Source organism: Urtica dioica, chromosome 8 (genome assembly GCF_054948205.1).
Source record: "Urtica dioica subsp. dioica isolate 48M chromosome 8, U.dioica_male_clone48M_v1_H2, whole genome shotgun sequence".
NCBI classification, from domain to species: domain Eukaryota; kingdom Viridiplantae; phylum Streptophyta; class Magnoliopsida; order Rosales; family Urticaceae; genus Urtica; species Urtica dioica.
This window is the reverse complement of record NC_142763.1, coordinates 31,947,398-31,966,241: the sequence shown is the minus strand read 5'-3', so window position 1 is coordinate 31,966,241 and position 18,844 is coordinate 31,947,398. Positions and strand designations below refer to the sequence as shown.

The 18,844-nt window shown below is 37.4% G+C and overlaps 1 protein-coding gene across 1 annotated transcript; it reads left to right on the top strand.

Annotated features, from left to right (window-relative positions):
* The first annotated feature begins 16,940 nt into the window (after positions 1-16,940).
* On the top strand, positions 16,941-18,844 carry LOC149389238 (caffeoyl-CoA O-methyltransferase). Its single transcript, XM_089622041.1, has 5 exons — positions 16,941-17,169; positions 17,263-17,342; positions 17,438-17,582; positions 17,682-17,813; positions 18,384-18,844. The coding sequence occupies exons 1-5, from the start codon at positions 17,074-17,076 to the stop codon at positions 18,675-18,677; spliced, it is 747 nt and encodes a 248-aa protein (XP_089478167.1). The 5' UTR covers positions 16,941-17,073; the 3' UTR covers positions 18,678-18,844.

Genomic DNA, 18,844 nt, shown 5'->3' with positions numbered 1-18,844 from the left:
AGTGCATATTCTAAACAAGTGCATAACATATCATAACACGATCGGTTTTATTCCCAAGAGGAGGTTGACCTTCAAAGAATTCAAGAGTGCTTTTGACTTTGTGGATGAAGCCCCATCGGAGCTGATTCTCGCCATTGCTGAGGCCGGGATAGAGAACCTCGAAAGCCATGTCCGTGAACATCGCGTCGCTGTCCATCCACCAGAGGAACTCAATTTCTGCAATCGACGGTGTGGACCACGGCGGACTTGGCGACGAGAAAGAGCGTTGCGTAGAGAGGGAAACACATCGCCTACGCAATCGACATCTTCGCGAATCGCTGGCAGGATTGTCACTGAAGTGTCCTTTTGAAAGGCTTCTTCTGATGGCGAGCTTCCAGCAGAGGAAACACCGAAGGAATCAGAGGATATGGCAGAAGAAGATGAAGAAGTGGAGCGCCGGAGATGATGGGGCTTTTCCTTGCCATTGCCGATTCCGATTTCGTCGGCTTCAAAGCCGAGAGCGAAATCGTCTCGCGAAGAAGAAGAAGAAGAAGAAAACGTTGCAGCACTTTCAAAGATCCAATATTTGTTGCAGCTCTCATCTTGATATTGGCGATGGATTGTCGTGGCTGCGCTGGAGAGGTCGGAGGAGCTGTTGATGGCTTTGACACGGCGGGGACTCGTCGGAGAAGGGTCTTGACTCGACAAAACTTGTCGGAGTATAATCTTGATCGTATTGGCACGGCGGGACTCGCCAGAAATATATCTTGAAGCTTTGACATGGCGGGACTCGCCGGAGAAGCCTCTTGAATGTTGACATGGCGGGACTCGCCGGAAGAAGATTCTTGATGAATGACACGGTTTGAAATCGCCGGGGATGAATCTTGATAAAAATCGCTCCGAATTTCCGATGCGTCTCCGTCGATGAAGCTTTTTTTATCGTCGATGAAGCGATGAAGAAAAGAACTTGAAATCGAGAAGAATAGAAACTGAATATTCGAAATATTCGGAAGTAAAAGGAAATCGACTTTCGTGAAATTCCACCGAGCTTCTCGTCGGAGATCTATTCCGATCGTCGAGGAATCGGGGAAGACGAAGTGGATTTCTCTAACTTAGAAAATTGAATACGGAATTTCGCTCTGATACCATATTACATTTCTAGGTTAGGATCGATAGAAATTGGATTTGAGAATTGGGAAAAAAAACTAACTCTCATCTTGAATGATTGATAGTGAAATTGTTTATTCCAATCTTGAATGAGAAAAGTACAAGTAAATGACTTTCTTTATATAGCCATAAAACATAAAGAAAATAAATGAAAATACAATGAAACAAATAAAGGAAAAACAACATGTCGTACTTATCATTTAATAGACATAAACGACACATATGGAATATATTTGATCTCTAATATTAATTAACAATGTTTTCTTTTATATAAAAAAAATAATTATACAATGCTCATTTATAATGTTGTTTTCAAAATTAGAATCCTCAATCTTTTAGCACATTCACAGACAGTACTCAAATACTTTTTTTTTTCTACAAAACTTTAATAAAGAAAAAAAAAATGAATCATAAATAAAGAAAAAGAAATGAATCATAAATAAAGAAAAAGAAATGAATCATGTCATATGTATATAACAGACTCATTATACAACAACAAACTATACAAAAGTATCAGGACCTTTCAGCCAATCAAATAAAGAAATCTATAGTTATACAGCCATATCGAAAGCAACCTTTATTTCACAAATTTCGGTTTTCAAAGAGACAAAAGTAGGATGTTAAAGATTAGAAATCCACCATGTTTCATGATTTTTTTTTATCCTTTTGGATATTTAAGACTGCTTTTGCGAGGAAACTTCGGTACCGGAAAATATTTATTATTATTATTATTATTATTTATTATTATTTTTTTTTTATCTTGAGTTGGGTACTCATACTCTTTGTCCATCACGAGTATCGGTTCTTCATTAATCATTAGTACAATTATGTTGTGTGGAATAAGCTCGCTCATTTCTATTATATTCTTCAATTCCTAACCAAGCACTCATTTGTTGGTTTTTTTATTACTAACTAGTAATTTTACAATCTTGTTACTCATCATCCTCATTGGACATATAGGTGCTACACAATTCAATTTGAACTGAAATTTAATGCCGTTCAACCAAGAATTATGGATTTTGAAAGCATTAGATATATTTATGCTGAGCAAAAGAAAAGTAGGTGTGACTTGTTGTAACATCAAGCCAAACTTACCCAATTCTCTCTTTTGAAACAGTGTGTGTCTAATTTGACGTCTAAAATCTAAACTAAACATATGAAACTTTTACTCATGTTATCCCCATTGTTAATAATAAAATTTTCAGTTTCGAACGTTTGCTTCATCGGTTCAAATATAGATTAAGATTTCTATTATGTAATTTAAATTGTATATATTAATAAAGTATTTATGTATAATGATAGATATCTAAAATTGTATATATTAACAAAGTATTTTATGTATCATGATAGATGTTCAATTGAAGTCATGAGATATAAATCAACTGACGATCATATTATTTTCAAACACCATTAATATATAGGGGCCGTATTTCTAAAGTGAAAAGTGTGTGGGTCCGTTTGATCTGTTTATCTCAACATTGAACGAATTTGCGAATCATAAGTAATAAAAATTGGGTACCGGATTGGTTAGACTCGTTTATCCATATCAATATCCATATCAATATAAATATATATATCAATATAAATATATATATATATATATATATATATATATATATATATATATATATATATACTTCTAGTATGTTGTTTTTTAGAGATAGCATTATTAACCGATGATACAAAAGTAAATATATACAAATACAGAAGTTTGACAAATATAATAATCTATTATTCTATCATACAAAAGCACCATAGTCTTAAGGGCATGTTTGGTTGAAGTGATGTAATATGAATGAGAATGACAATGGCAATGAGAATGGAATAAAGAAGGAATGGAATGGAAATACAAACTTGATTATTTTGTTTGGTGAGTATATTAGAATGAGTGACTGAATATATACTAATATGTTTGGTTATTAGTAGAATGGAATGAATTAAATTGCTTTTTACAAAATATAATATTATTATCTACATACAGATTACAGATTACAGAGTACACAATAAGAAAATGAAATAAAAAAAAATTAAAAAAATGGTTGATAGAAGAACGAGATGCAATTCAAATCACATCCCACATAAACCCAAATCTCAGACTATGGTAAACGTCGAAGTAGATCCGGCGATTACATTGATTATTATGGTGATGAAGGGCCGCGTAGGACGATGGCGGCGGCGGCAGAGTTTGGCGACGTCGGGTTACTACCTGGTGAACGTCAAAGCAGCTCCAGCGAGTATGGTGATATAGGACCGCATCAGACGACGGCGGCGACGACGGAGATCGGTGATGATTTGCGTAGTTGGGTTAACTACCTGGTAAACGTCAAAGTAGCTCCGACGACTATGGTGATGAAGGATTGCGTTGGTAGAGGGTGGCGTCATACGACGGCGATGGACTTTGGAGGCGATTGGTGTAGTTGGGTTTTTTGGGGTTTAGGTTTAATTCGGATTTTTTTTCTCGTGTTTTAAACTAAATGGTTTTTTGGGAATTTTAAAAAATACGTTGGAATGGAATTATGATTCAACTGGTACCCCTATTTGTTGCGATTTTTACGCGCGCAAGTGCACGTGTCGCTCAAATAATATAGTGAATTAAGTACGAGTGTCGATCACACGAGGAACAAGCTTAATTAACAAACAAATCAACTAGCACGAATTGAACTAAAAGGAAAGATGGAAGGGTGTCACAAATTATTGACAAGTTTTAAAACAATTAAATAACAAAATAATCAAATAAAAGTTGTTAGCAGAAGGAGAGGCTAAGGACCAAGGCTTCACGGGTTTATTCAACGGTTTGGATACACGCATTTGACGCACAATCAATAAACAGCTCACTACTCTTTGCTAACCATACTCACAGAATAATATTGCTAAATCTCTCTCGAGCATCTAACAACCTATGTCAAAATTAGGAAAATCTTCTATCGATCTCAATCCCTAACAAAAACATGCATTCATAACAAGAGCATTCACACGATTCTATGGCGACCTAACTATCTCTAGCCTAGGCATGCATCATAGTAATTCAAACCAAATCGCTAACAACCTAATCTTTCTCAAGTATCAAGTTGTAGTACAAAATCATGAACAAGGCAGCTAAACTCGATCAAGCATTAAAAAAGGATTTGAATTAAGCAAAGCAATAGAGAATGGAAATTGAATTTCAATATATTAAATCATATCCATAACCGAATCCTAAACCCGCTACGCCATAGTCCTTAATGGAATTAGTTCATGGCGTAGCGAGGAAACAAAAATAAAATAAAAGAAAAAGAAGTAGAAGAAACCATAATTGAAAACTAAATTGAAAATTAAAATACGGGAGTTCAAGAGTAAAAGAGAAGAAGAAAACTGTAATTGACGCGAATTGATGAAGAACGGCTCTCCTCTTTCTCTCTATCTCTCCCAAACACTAAGAAAAACAATGAAAAAGTGCCAAAAGTCCTAAACAAGAGATTGAGAGGTGTATTTATAGGCGTAGGTCAAAATCCTTGGGTTTCTCTTAATTTTCGGAGCAGATTGGGTAATTAAAAGTGATCCAACGGCTCAGATCGACTACAAATCCGCGTTTCCTCTTTTTTTGTCTCGGCGGACCTCGCGGCGCGCAGTTCTAGGGTCGCGCCGCGAGGTTGACATCCCGGAAGACCTCGCGTTCCGCGCTTCATGCTCGGAGATCGATTTCGGCGATTTTCGGAACCTCGCGGCGCGACCCCCTAGGGTCGCGCCGCGCACTTTTTCTTCTCGCGCGCACCGATTTTGTAACGGCCATAACCCCTAGCTCCGATGTCCGATTCTTGCAAATAAATATGCGTTGGAAAGCTAAGAGAGAGCTCTATCCAATCATGGAATTGGATCATCCAAAATCTTTACTTCAAACTCTCAGAATTGTTCACAAGAGGACGCTGTATTTCTTATTTGCTCTAACTTGGCGAAAAGTCTTCGAATCTTCTCAATATGGCTCCGTTACTTCACGTGATGCTCTACTAACCTCCTTAATACCTCATTGGTCTCTAAAACCTACAAGTCTCTCAAAAACACACAAAAACATCACAAATACTCGAGAACAAGCTCGGATTTAGTCAGGAAAATATGAGTTTTCCGCGTCATTAACGCACCTATCAAATACCCCCAAACTTAAACCGTTGATTGTCCTCAAGCAACAAAACAAATAACACAAAATAAAACACACGAAAGAAGTTACCTACACTAAATTGGTAAATCTCAATGCTTTAAGTAAAATAACTTACTCATATTTGCCTCAATTTCAAACCTCTAGACTTACATCTACACGGAAATCCATGGTTTTAAACTCTAAGTCAACTACCAAATGTAAAAGAATCCATACAAGTTCGTGTTAGCTCAAGCCGTTTGCAATGTTATTTTGTCTCGATTAACTTTCGATTCCCAAGTCTCGTAGCCTTTCCCAATCCTAATATGCGACCACAAGAATCGATTCTTTGAGTGATAGTTTATTCGATTCGACACACCATAAGCATTCTCTTCACCCTTGATCTCTACTAATGCGCACATGTCATTTCTAGCTCGTAAATAGGTCTTTAAGGCTTGTAATGTTTTAGGCTAGAGTCAAAGGTATGTAATGGAATTTTTAGATGTGTTATATATATTTAAAGTATAAATGTTATATGTATCATTGAATGATATACATTATATCTATTTGTTATATGATTTTTGTCGATATATCTGTCGATAATCAATATAACATTCGTATCGTCGATAGTTAATATTAAAATTATTATAAGATATCACTCGATATCTCCGTCGGTACTCGGTATCAATTAAATCAAAACTTTGATAACGGTATCGGTGTCGATATCTTTGGTACGTATATTATTTTTTTAAAAAAAATATTATTACCAACGAATTTATTAAAAAGTAACTTCATTGGAGTAAAAATGAGATAAGCAAACGAAGTATTATAATTATTTTTAACCTCGTTGAATCTCTCAGAGTACTCCAAAGAGTTGTGAAAGAGAAACACACGGAGGAAGCTTATGTGGCAGAAGACAAGAGAAAAAATCCCCTCCGAAATCCACGCAGAAGAGAGAGGGAGAGAGAGAGAAGATCGAAAATGGAATCCCGAAAGCTGTCGGCTTTGCTCTCTTCTCTCCTCTCCCAACTCACTCTCCTTCTCTCACTCCTCTTCTCCCAATCCCAATACCACTCCCAACCCTCTCTCTCCATCTCCCTCCTCCTCACCCACGAGATCGCCTCCGCCGCCGCCCTATCCCGAAAGAGACCCCGCTCCGACTCCGCCGCCCGCCTCCGCCGCAACCCGGACCCCTACAAAGCCACCTTCCTCATGAGCGCCTCCACCTTCGAGTGGCTCGCCGCCTCCCTCGACCCCCTCCTCGACTGCCGCGACCCCGCCGGCGAGCCCCTCCGCCTCTCCTCCCACCTCCGCCTCGCCGTCGCCCTCCGCCGCCTCTCCTCCGGCGCCGACTACCCCGACCTCTCCCGACGCTTCCACGTCACCGAGTCCGCCGCCAGGTTCTGCTCCAAACACCTCTGCCGCGTCCTCTGCACCGACTTCCGCTTCTGGGCCGACCTCCTCTCCGCCGTCTCCGCCGCCTTCCCCGGCCTCCCCAACTGCTGCGGCGCCCTCCGCTCCGCCACGTTCGGACCCATCTCCGCCCACATCGTCGCCGATTCCTCCTCCAGAATCCTCTCCGTCTCCGCCGGATTCCCCGCCCGCCGCCACGTCATCACCCGCTCCGCCCTCTTCCAAGACGTCCGAGACGGAAAAGTCCTGAATTCCCCTCCGGTGCAAGTCAACGGCGTTGGAGTTGACCAGTACTTCGTCGGTGGCCGCGACCACCCGTTGCTTCCGTGGCTGATGGTCCCGTTCTCCTCCGCCGCTGCTCCGCCGTCGTCGTCGACTCCGGGCTCGGCCGAGGACTGCTTTGACGAGACGCTGGCGGAGATGGGACTCTCCGCGGCCAGGACCGTGGCGAGCCTCGGGAAATGGGGGGTTCTGAGCCGTCTGGCCGGGGAAGATCCGAAGTCCGGCGTGGCTTACGTCGGGGCTTGCTCGATACTCCACAATGCTTTGTTGATGAGAGAGGACTACTCTGCGCTCGCGGATGAATCCGAGGCTCGCTCTCTGAGCTCCGAATACGACGGCTTTGGCTTCTACGACCGTGGAGACGACGTTGAGTCGTCTGCCGAGAGTGTTAGAGCTTCCCTTGTCCGATGCGCACTGGCCGAGAAGGCCAAAGAGATTCGGGACTCGAAACAAAATAAGTCTTTAGTTCTTCAGAGCTCGGACACATGAATTGTTCTTAGATTGGTAATTGACACTCCCTTTCTCATCTATTGAATATAAGTTTGCAAGCAACTTGAGTTCAACTGTAAATACTTTGTCTGGGTGTGTACTTGGCCATAACACTGATCATTGTCGTTGTTTTTGTTCAAGTCTGCCTGAATAACAAGTGTACATGAGGAAGAAGTACTGTTGAAATATGGCTCTGCATTCCACTGGTAAGTTTTGGGCACGCTCTCCATAGACACCAACAAATGTTTGGTTTAGACATTGTAGGAGACAAACAAGGGTATCACAGGCAATACAAATATCAGCTCTTTTAGGCTATATATGGAACCCAAATTAAGAACTTCAAAGAAAATGAAAAGTGGGAAATGTGAGATCATCAAAAGAGACCACTTTTGAAAGGAATAAGATGGGAAAGGGTGAGAATAGAAGCACGTATATGGTCCGTACCTGTCAATACATGTACAAATCTCTTTAGATATTTCTATATTCTCAAGGAAAATGGAAAAAAAAAAAGTAGTTGTAAACTTTTCCTTAAAAAAAATTCCGTATGTTGTAATGTGTTGTGAAATCCGGTATGCATCCGGTTGAAGGTAATATAGGATTGGTTATTGAACCTAAATGGCGTGTATTTAGAAGTAACAGTGAGAAATGAGTAAAAATAGCTTTAGTTGTCCATATTTTCAGAATAATGGGCTTATATCCCCATATTTCATATTTTTTTCATACCAATGCCCACATTTACATATAGTCATACTAAAAAGAGGCATTATTTCGAAAACAAATTTGAAATGGAGTATAAATAACTTCCGCTAAAAAAATGGGCAATGTCCAAATCCCAAAACTAATGCTCTTCTTTGAGCCATAGATCGTCTTCGATCTTCTCGGACGCTAATATCAATTTTCACTTGCATGATAATATAACATCTGCTACATTTGGAAAGAGAGAAAGACAGACGTGATATATGGCTCTCTCTCTCTCTCTCTCTCTCTCTCTCTCTCTCTCTCTCTCTTGTAGAGAGCAATACACTATGCGTCAAGCAACTGAAGCAAGCACACAGTTTAAGATGACTCACTTGTTGGATATATTAAAAAAAAAAGTTAAAAAAATTGAGTGAAAAAATTAAAAAAAACACATAAAAACTGTTTTCTGATTTTTTTCATTAAAACAGAAAATAGTTTGAAAACTTTTTGAGTTGTATTCTGAGAATCATCAAACAAACAGTCAATCCAGTTTTTTCATAAAACTGTTCAAGTTAGAAAAGTCAAGAACAGTTTTCAAATGAAGAAACAAACATGGTGTTAATGTCTTTGTATAATGTATATAACTTAAATGTTTATATTATGAAGAAGATTTTAAATACTACAAATTTTTAAAAAAGAATATCTAAATTATACATATGTAAAAATGACCTCTATACACGTAAAGAAATTTTGTGTAACAACTAATAAGTGTGTGAGACGAAATATGTTGAATCGGTGGAAACCAAATTTTGTGATACATAAAAGATGAAAGGTGACAAATTTTGTGATACATAAAAGATGAAAGATGAAAGATGAAAGGTGACAAATAATCCGTGGAAAAAACAAAAGTTTCTCTCTACTGGAGAAAACCTAGTTGGACGCCGCCGCCTAACCCCTTGGGTCACAGACGTCGTTCATGCGACTCAGATCCGGGGGGGAGGGCGATGTTCGCGCGCAGTCGCGATGAGACGGTTCTCGTGTTATGAATGGTGGTCCGGTGGTGTCTTACCTTGACGAAGCTCGGATTCCGGTTGTAGAGCCTCTCGCCTGGTCATGCCGGTCGGAACTCTCTGGAGTCGGGACGGGCCTCAGATCTGAACTTCTCTGAAGTCCAAGCGCCGTGTTCTCTGTTCTGGGTGGGCTTCAGTGGTCACGCGTCGGGGAGCTCTCGGGCGGTCGCGGTCTCAGGCGGTGGTCGGTCGGGTTCGCTCTCGGAGTAGCGGGACAGACTCGTGCTCATCCATTGGGGAATGCTTTTGGCTCTGAGTTTGGGCGATAGATTTGGGGCTCTCCGTCCGTGGAGTTGCGGTTTGGTCCGGGCTGAGTGTGGGTGAGATACCGCTGTTTAGTTTCGTTTTGTTTTTTTAAGCTTTAGTCTAGTTTTCTTTTAGTACCTGGTTGGTAGCTTGGATCAGTTTTTGGTTTTCTATAGTTTGAATTGTGTTAGTGTTCAGTCTGTGTTTAGTGCACAGTAGGTGTTTGTTTGTTTTGTTCTTTCAGAGAAAGATAGGTGGAGAGGTTTTATCTGAAAAAAAAAAAAAAAAAAATTTGTGGGTTTTGGTGGACGAGTTGGTCTTATCTTTCTCTAGTCAGATTCGGTGTGCCTCGAGTGCTCGAGGTTGGCGATGGTTTTGAACGCTTGTCTGCTCTTAGGTTAGTGCTCTTGCCCGCTCAAGGAATTGCAGAAGATCTCTGTTGAAGGGGATTGAGGGAGTTCGTTTTCGAGATGGTAATTTCGTTAAGAATAGACCCTTACCTCCTTTGTTTGCTTTGTCCGTCTTCTGCTTCTCATTTTCAGTGTAGAACAATTTATTGTTTGAGGGTCTGGCCTCTATCCGTGATCTTTGTATGACTGAAGCCAGTTATATCCGTTAATGAGAATTTTCCGTTACAAAAAATAAAAGATGAAAGAGTTGGTCTTCTATATACCTGTGTGAACAGTGCCCCACGAAAACACGGTTTTAGATGAAAATCTAAAAATTGTTTATGAATTGTTCAATCTATAGTTCTTGGGACTGCAAATCTTTTTTCCCCAGCTCAAATATGTTCAAATGCAATTATATTCTACTAAACAACCCTGCACCGTAAATAATCTCTCAAAAGCTAGAAAGCAAAGATCAAAATCGTAAAGACTCACAAGAAAAAAAAAAATAGCCCAAGAAAAAAAAAATAGAGAGTGGTTCTTAAACCATTAATGTGGATATTGCATATGTACTAATCATAAAAATAGCGTGTCTAAAATTTTATAGAGAAAATAGTGTTTTCAAGTTATAAACAACCACTTTTCGGCTAAATTTGTTAATCTCATAAATGCCAACTATATATAGCTTTTATTTGTAAGCTGTTTGATTTGACTTATTTTCCTTTGTATTCCAATTTATATAAACGTTTATTAATTTTGAGTGATAGAGAGAAGTGAGAGTCATAAAAACGGAATTAAGGTTTGTTGTTGGATGAAGAGAAAACAAGTTTCAAATAGTCACAAAAAGCCCTCTCTTTTTTTTCTTTTTTTTTTTAACTGTTTATAGCTTTAATTTGTATAAGATTTGTTTACAGTTTTAATTTAGCTAAGTGTTATTCGGGTAATTTTTTGGTAGACGGTATTCTTGGAATGAACATAAAGATACCATGGTATCTGGAGAAATTCCCATAAATTAAGCTCGAGGGGAGACAGTAGCATGGTTTACCCATTTCTAATAATACTCATATTCCTTGTTTATATTATATCACTTATTACTAATAAGTATCGGGGATAAAATGGTACCCTAGATCGTCAAATTAAAATGTTTATGGATCATGTCCTTAAACATACTTTAGGTGCTATATTATATCTAACTGAACTTCAAAATATTTCTCAGCTAAAATTAATGAAATTTTTTTAAGGACCAAATAACTTCAAACTAATTAATAGGGGGAAAAAAAAAGTATGTTGCTCTTGTGGCTAGACGCTTTGGCCTTTTCGCATGGCATTGAAGGAGGCTAGACGAAGCAGTACACGAAAATTTTGATTCATTCCTAAGTGGTGATTAACCTTGTCAAGACAAGATTACACCAACGGAAGAAGTGGACGTTGTAATTACTTCCAATATTTTCCTACTTAGTCTTGAGTTTTGTCATTTTGATGTTGGGTTTCAACTTTCAATTAACCCCGAATTTGTCTAATATTTTAGCCAAACAATCGCTGCCTTTTATGTAGACGTCATTTGTAACTCGAAATTTCCTCCCGGAAGTAGAAAAGGATTCCTAATTGATAATTAAAAATATAAAAGTTGCTTTTGTGGTGTTTTGGCTATGTGGGGTTCACGTTGACCATACCCGGGAACTGGGAAGAGGTCAGTCCACCAACCAAGACCAATTAGTGGGGTTGGTGAATTCAAATAGTATATAAAAATAAAATAAAAAATCAACTAAAACATGGCAAGGGACCATCAAGCATGATCACCTTGAAACCTATTTATATATCTCAAATTTTGCCTATATATCTTTTTAGTATTATTTATTTTATGCCCAAGCTAGCAAAAAAACTCAGGTAATGTATAGATTGAAACCTTTTTGCTTCTTAAACTTTCTCTCCCCCTTGATATTATTTTACATGAAAGAATATTTGGTTCCATAATTCGTTAAAAGAGTCATTGCTGCCATAAACTTATACTAAAGTAAGATATAGGTGTTGTCAGCGTGCTAAGCTTGCAAATAAATAATAGTTGTTGTACGTCAACGTGAGTTTGAAGTCTGTAAATTTAAACCGGTAAAGGAACAAGGTCATGAAAAATAAAAATAAAACGATTTATCATCGTGTCAAATTCAGTGACGGAGCCAGAAATGCTCACCAGGGGGGGCTAATTTGAAAAAAAAGTTTCAGGGGGGGCTTGATTGTAAATTTTTTATAAAAATTGGGCCAAAAGTATAAATTTTCAAGTAATTTTTTTAAAAAATGGGCAAAAAGTACAAAAAAAAAAAAAATTTGAGGGGGGGCTAAAGCCCCCCCTGGGCCTATACTGGCTCCGTCACTGGTGTCAATGACCTTGTTTTTCAAGAAATCCGAGTTGTGAAAGATCTATAACTAGAGCCATTCTACACCAATAAATCGACAAATTAAGCAATAATTTTATACTCAATTTGATTCATGGTGCGACGCTTGTGAAATGTCTGCTTATATTTAAAAAAAATGCTTGGAATTGAATCATGATTATTTTAGTCTCTATCCTTGAAAACACTGCTTCATTTTGAGCCTAACAGAATTGAAAACGACAATTTTATGGGGGAAAAAAAATTAAGCAGACTTTCGCTTTCACAAGTATCTAATAACTTAATATACAAATATATAAATAAAAGAAGGATATTAAAGCTTTCTTCTACATTGTCTCGTTAATACTAACATAAAATTCCTACTTAATTTCTAATATGTCGAAGATATATTCGGACGTTAGGAGGGATTTATCATCATCTTTGCTATAATAAATAGGAGACTTGGAAGACAGTAAAATAGGTTAAGGCATGTGAAAGCTGTTTGGGTGATCTGCTTATACACTAAAGCAAATGATCCACCGGTGTATAAGACAAAAATTAAGTGAATTTGATAACTTAATCCTCTGTTAGATAATTAAATAGTGGGGTTATTCTAGTTGGTGTCGCTGGCTGGTACTTTTCACAGATTGTTAATAGTTTCTTAGAATGCCATTTTTCAAGGATCCAGTGGCTATCTAGCCATATGAAACGTTAAAAATTTCTAAATAGTCAACGTTTCATTATTTTTTGGTAAATAACCATGTAAATTTATTTATGCAGAGTAAATTTATTTATGCAGAGTAAATTTCTAGTAAATACGTATAAATAATGTTGGTTGCGTTATATTTTTGACTATTTATGAAACATTTATGCATATTTATAAATTTTTTTACAAAATATTGATTAAATTTAAATGCTTATGTTTTTGTGGCTTAATTATATCGCTAAATATTTGTTTCTTTAATAGGTTTACTTTCTTTCTTATATTCTCTTATTTAACTTCACTGGATCTTAATGACGTAACCAAGTTTTGATTGATTCTGTGTACATTAACTACTATATATGTCAAACTTTATTTTTTTAATTATCCGGTTAGTACTAAAAAAATGTATTTTGCATCATATTCCTTTTTTTTTTTCAATCTTTCTGGAATTTTTTTTATATATAATAATATATTTTGTATGATTGACTCAAAAGCTTGCATGGTTTTGTAATTTGACTCCTAAAAGAAGTGTTGCGCAGGAGATGGATATACTATATTCAGGGAGCAATATTCTCTATTTTTTTTCCTTCTCTTTACTCGTCTTTAATGTTTTTTCCCCTATAAATTCCCGTATCTTACGGTCTTACCGATGCAAAGGTGCAAAACGTAACACTTAATAAAAATAAAATATTTAAAAAATAATATAACGTATCGTAGGCTCGTAGCGGTTTCAGATGGCATATATTTCGTTGTCAGTTGCAAAATCCGTTAAAGTGTCTTTTGCATGACGAATAACGTTTTCATATACTTGAAACAAATTTTGAAGATGAAGTAATCTTAGTTGAGCCCAAAAATTCGTTCATCGTCATAAAGATATTTATCGTGACCCGAAGTTCGGTCATGATTTATATATTGACCAAAATGTTCAGTCGTAATATATACACTGACCCCAAGATAGTAGGTAGCATGGAAAAAGCTGAAATAATAAACAAACTATATTCCCAGCAAAAATTTAATAATTAGAAACAAACTATATAAAAGTTAACCTTTTTTTTTTTTTTCGAAAAAGTTAACCTAAATAAAATATAGAATATATACAAAGTGGCTATCAATCACCAACCGCAACGCGGACCAAGTTTAGTGCACCAACTTTTCACCAAACTCGAATCCTAACGTGCAACATTACAATTTTAACCTCACACACAAAGAATATAAAAACAGAAGGGTTTACCTTTTTTTAATTATTATTACTGACTATTACGGAGTGTGCCGATGTGGCATCCAGGTCAGCTGTATTAGTTGCTGATTGGTTTATCTTTGCTGATTGTACTTACCTATAAATACTCTGTATTTCATTATCGTCGTGACTCGTGAATACAATCCAAACACTTCTTTCTCGATCCTATTGTTCTTTATCATCGACTATACATATCAAAAGATAAAATTACTCCGCAAATGTTCTTTATGGATTAAGATCTCACGTACGTCTCATTTTCTAAGTTGGCTTACTTTTGACTTGCTAAGTTTTGAAGTTAATTTTCAAAATTATTTCAACATTGAAATTTACGTCCAAATTTAAAGTTTAAATCTCTCTTTGAATTGTTATGTTGAATTCGAGTCAATCAAGATTCGAAAAAGTACAAATTTAAATTTTGGAACACGTTGTTTTTTATCTCTATTTTAGCACAAGCTCGCAACTGTCCTCGCGTGTGCGCTGACCAAATCACTCCGTACGATCCTTTAAATGTGACCAGAAGCCTTTCTCAGACTACGAAAGCACTATAAACATCCCTCCTATGAGGGGTTGGCTACACAATTCTCTTCTCTCAAGATTAATCGATTATAGATTTTTGAAACGCTGTCGAGGACCCTCCGCACTCCGTTTCCTTTGTCTAGCGCATCTTTTTAAATATTCACTAACGAATATTGGCCCCCCACCTCACATAGAAATCAAATTAATGTTGAACGTCAGAGCGCGCGCCAGACGCACTGCCTCTGCGCGCCCTCTAATCTTGATTTATCTTCTTCTTATTCACATATATCTCGACAAGTGAAGAATGCCTTCGAGTTAGAGTAGCGACAACTCGTGACTTGCGAGTTTCCCCTAGTTAGTCCTGCGTGCGGACACTTGGTCCGACTTTGGGTCGAACAGTCCGAAACTTTAAATAGTTGTTCAATTCGCAGCGACATTAAGAAGGAAAATATATCAACATTATTCTCTATGTTTAATTGAAATGCACGATCTACCCCATTAGTTTTAAGAAATATCAGACATCTCTCATCAGTTAATATAAATGACACATATCTACCCTAAAAGTATGCTAGATCGCAGATACCACCCTTTTTGTTTATTTTTTCCAAAAAGAAATTTTGAACTCACCAAAATATCATTGATGAAATAACTCTTTATTTCTATTTTATATATATTAAAAATTAAATTAAAATCTTTCTTTATAAAAAAATTAAAGATTTTTAAATTTTATAAAATGTGGGTTTTTTTTATAATAATTTGTATATAAATATATAGTTTATCAAGGGCATTTTGCGTAGTTCAAATATTTTTTTGTAAAAGATAAACGAAAAGAGTGGTATGTGCGATAGAACATATTTGTAGGAGAGGTGTCATTTATATTAAATTGAAGGGAGATATCTAATATTTTTAGAAATTGAGGGGATAAACATTTCGATTAAACATAAGAGATACTGTTAATATTTTCCCATTAAGAAATCATCCATCCTCTAAAGAAGAAGAAAAAAAACATATAGTAGACCGCCTTTGACAGTTTCCTAGAAGATGTACAGTTAATTCATCTCCAGTGAAACTATAATCCAATAGCTCAACACTAAAGCAGGAAAATAAAATAAAAGTCTTATGATGTGTGCAAAAAAATAGGTCCATCCGCACAGAGACTCAAACGAGAGTACAGACAACCAAAGTGTTAGGATATGAGCCTTGAAGAATAAATAACACACCAATTAATATTAGTTCACTCTCAATACAAGAGCCACGTCAACTTTGCCGCTGCATATTTCACTAGAACCCAAATCAAGAATGGTGTTTTACAACCTCTCATACAGTAAAATGAATATCGGCTCACAAGTCGATCCACGCATCATTGTCGCAAGATCTTCATAATAATTTTCGATCAATTAGGCTCCGCACCTCAACTACACACCCAACATGGCGCGCACGACAACTAACGAACAAAATGAAGACGATGCTCCTCTAACAGGGAGTCGAAAAAGTGATTAGAGGAAAGAGACTTGTTGTCGAACACTGGTAAATTACTCGTCCCTACTACCATCCATGCAAGAAATGTTCTCATTACTTACCGTCGTTCCATCAACCTTCGGACCAAAGCTACTTCGAAAACGACCACCTGCTACCCCAAGATAAGAGACTGTTCTCTGGCTGAAGACATCGTCGAAGCTCGAGGAGCCCTAAGGCGGCCCACCTCTTTGAAGAAAGCTAAACTCACTCGGTAATTAAAGAAAAACAATTTTTAACATCGGCAACAATGGAACATCGCAGTGAAAATATACTGTGGGATCCACACAATTTGCCTATCATTTTCGTAGGATGTGGCGTGAAAATATACTGTGGGATCTACACAATTTGCGGTCGGATATCATTTCTCATAATGAATTGGAGGTAATTTATCGTTTGATATTAATTTTCATTTAATTTGAAATGTGTCGAATCAAACCATCTACCATCTACCAAAATTATTAAGTTCAAGACAAAAGTTCAAGACCACGTCATAAGTGCTAAATGACGTCATAAATAGAATTCCATAAATTATATCCATATACTAGCTATTTATTATTCACACAATACACATGCATATACATCCGGGATATATTAGACACGCATGTCCGACTTATAAGACCAAATAAACAATTCAATCCACGATACATAAACAAAAATAAAGTCAGGTAAGTCTTTGTGTGCCATGTGTGTGGGTCCATGAATTCTCTCTCATACGAAGCTGCGAGGTTCACCAACCCCGGACCGGTCTTGGTGAGCGGTTCACCCACCAACAACGGTTCGACCCGGAAACTCAAGACTCATATATAAACTCATTCCTTCTCTCACCCTTTCCTCAATTCAGAGACTTCAAACACCAACTTTTATTAGCTCTGAATACCAAACACACAAAACTTGAAAACGAATCATCACTGAAAGATGGCAAGCAACGGTGAAGGAAACAAATCAACCGAGGTCAAACAGCACCAAGAGGTTGGCCACAAGAGCCTTCTTCAAAGCGATGCCCTTTACCAGGTATAATAATAATCAATCAAATTATAATTATAATTATAATTAAAATAAAAACTCATTGAAAAAATATGTTTCTAATTTATTTTTTTATTATAGTATATTTTGGAGACTAGTGTGTACCCAAGAGAGCCAGAACCAATGAAGGAGCTCAGAGAAATCACTGCAAAGCACCCATGGTGGGTTATTTTTGTGATTCCTACTTTTTAGTAACATTTTATATATCATGTCTATGACATAACTAATTCGGTTCGGTTCGATTTTTCTTAAATAGGAATTTGATGACCACATCGGCGGACGAGGGGCAATTCCTGACGATGCTCTTGAAGCTCATCAACGCGAAGAACACCATGGAGATCGGCGTCTACACCGGCTACTCTCTCCTCGCCACTGCCCTCGCTCTCCCCGAGGACGGAAAGGTAATTTTTTTACCCTTCCATTTTGCGTTCTAGTCGCAAAAAAAAAATGTCATTGTTTTTTTTTTTTTTTTAACATTTTTTAAAAAATCTTTGCGGCAGATTTTGGCGATGGACATCAACAGAGAGAACTACGAGCTCGGCCTTCCCGTGATCGAGAAGGCCGGCTTAGCCCACAAGATCGACTTCAGAGAGGGCCCCGCCCTCCCCGTCCTCGACCAGATGATCGAAGATGTAAGCAGAACTACAAATTTTCTATCAATAAAAATATATAGATATCAATACAAAAACTGTAAGATAAAATACTACTAATAAATAATAATAGAATAAATAGTCCCATTATGCTTAATTTTGGTTGAAATCCAAAAATGTTATAGAAATCAATATAAAGGCTACCTGATAAATACTAAAATGAAACTACTACTAATAGATAATAATTGAAAATCCTCGTTTTTACTTCTTCTTAATTTGGGTGGATATAGGTGATCGCAAGCCATTTAATTCCTTTCAATTGCAAAAATTCGGTCCAAAATCCGTAACTTTTTAAATTTTTTTTTAGAATATATGGCAATAAAACATCCGTGGGCATTCTCATTGGCACTCTTGTATTTGTAAGACGAAATCATTAAACCAATTATCTGTAACCCAATTTTAATAATCACCTCTAATAACCATGGACAGAGCCAGGCTAGTCAGCCCTCCCTTATTTTTTGTACCTAAAAAAATTATAAATTAGCCGCTTACAAAAAAATTCATCTTAGCCTCCTCTAATTGATTACTTAATTTATTTGAAATGACTTTCAGGGAAAGTACCACGGTACGTTTGACTTCATATTCGTGGACGCGGACAAGGACAACTACATAAACTACCACAAGAGGCTGATTGACCTGGTCAAGATCGGGGGCGTGATCGGCTACGACAACACCCTATGGAACGGCTCGCTGGTCCTTCCGGACGATGCGCCGATGCGCAAGTACGTGAGGTACTACCGTGGCTTCGTGCTCGAGCTCAACAAGGCTCTCGCTGCCGACCCCCGCATCGAGATTTGCATGCTTCCCGTCGGCGATGGAGTCACCATCTGCCGTCGGATCAGCTAAATACTTTTGACAAAAAAAATATATATGTCAAACTATATTTTATTTACTTTCGTACATTTACAATATTATTGATCGGCATGGGTGAAAAATGTTGGAGATGTGTAATTGAGAAGTGACTTTATTATTACGTGCCTGATTTGAAGTTATGTTTTGGCCTATTGGGTTCA